The sequence below is a fragment of the Eptatretus burgeri genome, chromosome 15 (genome assembly GCF_056783735.1).
Source record: "Eptatretus burgeri isolate ZD-2024b chromosome 15, Ebu_testis_v1, whole genome shotgun sequence".
In the NCBI taxonomy this organism is placed as follows: domain Eukaryota; kingdom Metazoa; phylum Chordata; class Myxini; order Myxiniformes; family Myxinidae; genus Eptatretus; species Eptatretus burgeri.
In genome coordinates, this window is record NC_140975.1 from 68,364,612 (window position 1) to 68,368,311 (window position 3,700).

Genomic DNA, 3,700 nt, shown 5'->3' on the forward strand with positions numbered 1-3,700 from the left:
ATGTGTAACACCGGCATACCGTTATGGCCTGGAGACGGTGGCACTGACAGAGACAACAGAAGTCGCAGGTTTTCAAGAACAACTGGGTCAGGATGATTGTGGGAGGGAAGAGGGTGGATAGAAGGAGGATGGTTGAACCGAGTGAGAAGATTGGTGTGCAGATGAGCTTGATGAAATGCCGGCTGAGATGGGCTGGGCACTTTGTGCAGACGGGGGAAGAGAGAATGGCAAAGAGAGTGGATAGATTGAGGGAGAAAGATTGGAGGAAAAGAGGGAGAGCATAGTTGAGATGGGGGGATTGTGTGAGAAGGGATCTCCATAAGGTGGGGGTGGTTGGAGAGTGGAGAGAGTTGGCTGAGGACAGAGGTGGGTGGAACAGTATCGTGGTCAAGGCAAGGCAGAAGGTTGGGCCATCGGACCTCACTCCTTATAAAGGGAAGGAGGAGGAGGAGGAGAAGATGGCCAGATAATAAATCAGTGTAATTTTAGCACTTCATATGATTAAATTTTATTTATTTTTAAACAATGAAGATCATCCCAGAATTAATTTTGCTTTGTATCCATCAACCACTCACCAAAGTCCCCCCCCCTTCCAAGTAATGTAACCCACTTTGCAGGATCCGTTGACCTTTGCCCCCCACCCTTACCCCCATTATTATGCTTTTCCATGGGTCTCCATACCAGTGTAAAAGACAAAAAAAATGTTGGTCATTAATAATAAGGTGATGAGCAGAGAGCACTCAAGTCGGATGGCTCGTTATCTGACTGCCCAGAGGGTCATGATAAACCAGAAAGAGTATTGGCTGCTGCCTGTGAAGCACATACTGAAATTAAACATGGATCTTCATACCTGTGAATAGATCCACATTGACCGCTTATCGCACCCTGACCCAATCAAAAAACCTGGTCCTTTATACCTGTGAATAGATCCACACAGACTCCTTAACCCACCCCAACCTAAACAATTAAGCCTGGTCCTTCAAACCTGTGAATAGATCCATAATGACCCCCTACCCAATTCCACCAAAAGAAACACTTGTTTTTTTTTTCTCCAAGGAAAAACCACATCATGGATTTTTAGTCCACAACATTGAGTGTTTGTCTTCCTCGTGCAGGTTGTGTGTACCACGGGATCTCTGTGGTGATGAAGTTGCCCTGAGGGGAGGGCAGGGGTGGAAAGTTGCTCAAATCATTGCAAGTTCCTCAGATTTTGGAACTTTATTGTTCGACTTCTGTGCTACATTATTTTACGATTACATTGTCCCCAAGCTAAGAGAGATGCATTCATTTCAGGCAAGTATTTTTCATGGCTACCCACAAACAAAATGAGTAATCAAGTGTGAAACTCAGTGTAAGCCATCTTCACAATTTCTTGCACGTCCGTACGGACACAACCGGTTGTTTCCGTGTGGCGGTTTACAAGCATCGTTAACATTTTCAACACCAGTCGCATTTTGCCGAATGAAAAACCACACAGACCGGATGACCCGAGGAGCTTCTGGGCAACTGGGATTTGCACGTCAGTGCAGAGGCCACAACCACAGCCACAGATTCCACCAAACTCCCAGCAATCTCAAGCTTGAGTCCTCCAAAAACATGTGCTGCCTCATTTATCTATTTATTTCCTTCACATATCATCTCATTTCTTAGAAATATCTGGATTATTGAAAAGATCTTGAATTTTGAAATAAACGGAAGAGCTGAAATAAAATTGAAAAGAGGAATCCGCCGAACACGCGCCCGTTTTCATGGATGAATGTTTCACAGTTCTCGTGCCTCTGTTGTCAGAGTACGGTACCTTGTTCCTATACTAGGGTAACAAGACGTACAAACAATACACTCCCGTGGATACAGTCTTCAACTACCAAACAAGTCAACGGAGCAGCTACCCTACCAGGGCAATATCCAGGTACACAGGAAGAGGTGAGAATAGGTATTGATAAATATAAAAATTAAAAAATACAAAGATCATGGAAGTGGAATAAAGAGCCAAGGTTGAAGAATAAAATAACTACTGAAGCACAGGTAGCAAAGAATGGCAACAAAGTACAAACAGCACAATGCTAATTCATAGTTAACCAGATAATATAAACAATGGCAGGTTCGAGTTCAGGTCACTAACGGCCCGTCCTTGCCACTCGAATTGAAGACTACTCCGTGGAAATGTGCTCAGCACATGGACGGGAAGTACACATTATACACAGGCCTGCTACAGGACGACGTACAAGTACCGGCATAAGTTAAATAAAATGAAAGCAAAGAGAAAATTTGGAGTTCTTACAATAAGCATAATCATCCTGATAACAACAATAATAATAATATTTAGTACAAATTGTTTTGCATGAAAATTTAAAGGATTACAAAATAGCCAGCTATTGTGTGCTCTTCAACAACAAATCAAACTCCGTCCCTTGAACATGCACAGGCAGACCCGGCAGTGGTTGTGGGCTTTGGCAGCCGTGGCGTCACTGTGTCCACCTGATGATGCACCGTATCGATGGCTGGTCAATGAACATGTTAGAGAAATGAACGGACAGTCCGATAGAACTGAGCAAATGTCTATTGTGCCATTTTTGGGAATCACGATCGTGAGATCATGGGTTTGTGTTTAAAGTGAAACGTTTGTTGAGTGAGTAAAGGTGAGTGGGCGACTGCAACAGAAGAAAAATGGAAGAAAGAAGAAACAGAAGATGCCGTCAGGTCCCAGGCTGGCCAGGGTGTTGAGCACCACGTGATAACAAATGGAGTAATAAATCAACCTCCAGCGTCAGGCTGGCCCTGCCAGTACGTGCCGCAATAGGCACTGAGGGTTCCTTTCACCATGCCTCGGTGTACCGGATGTCAATCTCAACAAGGTTCGGAAGCTTGGTCTGGGGAGAGAAAATAAAAGAAAATAAATTTGAGAATGTGAGCACAATTACAATTTGTTTTAATTGATACAATCTGAGAGCTCAGAACTTACCTTTAATTCCTGGTAAACCTCAAAGCTGAGCTTGGTACTGTTTAGATTCAATACACACAGAGACTTCATTGCTGCAGAAAGAGAAAGGGAAAGAGGAGGAGGACGGTTTAAAGGTGATAGTATAGGGAAGCATAGTTGTGGTGGGAAGCTCTGAGATAATCCATCTCATAAGAGTTTACCCGTAAGAGCTTGCATCCCTGCATCTGTGGCCGGAGTCTCACACAGGTTTAACTCTCTGAGAAGTGGAAGATGCTCAGAAATGAGACGCAGCCCAGCATCACCAAACTAGGTGGTGGGGATGAAGCAGTAAGTGGGTCATAAATGTATTAACAGATAGATAAGATGAACATCGTGAGTGTCAACGATAGGCCATCTGATTACCTGCGTTGACCACAGGTTGAGGTGCCTTAGAGCAGGCAGTTTGATCAGGAGGTGGGCCGATGCACCAGTCACATGGGTGAAAGCCAAGCTGAGGCTCTCTAGGTTTCCAAACGAGCCAGAGCCAAGTAGTTTAGCGAGATCCGCATCCTGAATCCAGGTCAGAACAACGCGAGAGGGGGAGGGGGGGCTGTTGATTTAATGAGCGAGTGTGTGGCCTGGGATTTATACACGGCAAAGCAGAAGGGAAGAGCAAGTTGGAGGGACAAGGATGCAAAGAGAAAAATAAAATTACTCACCGTAGACTTGCTGGGTAAAGTCAGCCTTGTTGGACCTCCTTTCTTTTGCTGGGAGGAAAAG

General features: G+C 44.6%; 1 protein-coding gene across 2 annotated transcripts in view; it reads right to left on the reverse strand.

The window, feature by feature from the left end:
• Positions 1–1,203: 1,203 nt before the first annotated feature.
• Positions 1,204–3,700, reverse strand: part of CMIP (c-Maf inducing protein) — a 70,914-nt gene continuing 68,417 nt past the window's right edge. For both annotated transcript variants that reach the window (XM_085856663.1, XM_085856664.1), the window contains exons 17-21: positions 3,640–3,687; positions 3,344–3,490; positions 3,142–3,247; positions 2,963–3,033; positions 1,204–2,870 (exon numbers count right to left, since the gene is read on the reverse strand). In XM_085856663.1, the coding sequence (XP_085712789.1) occupies positions 2,817–2,870; positions 2,963–3,033; positions 3,142–3,247; positions 3,344–3,490; positions 3,640–3,687 (426 nt within the window). In that variant the 3' untranslated portion in view covers positions 1,204–2,816. The remainder of the gene's footprint in view (positions 2,871–2,962; positions 3,034–3,141; positions 3,248–3,343; positions 3,491–3,639; positions 3,688–3,700) is intronic.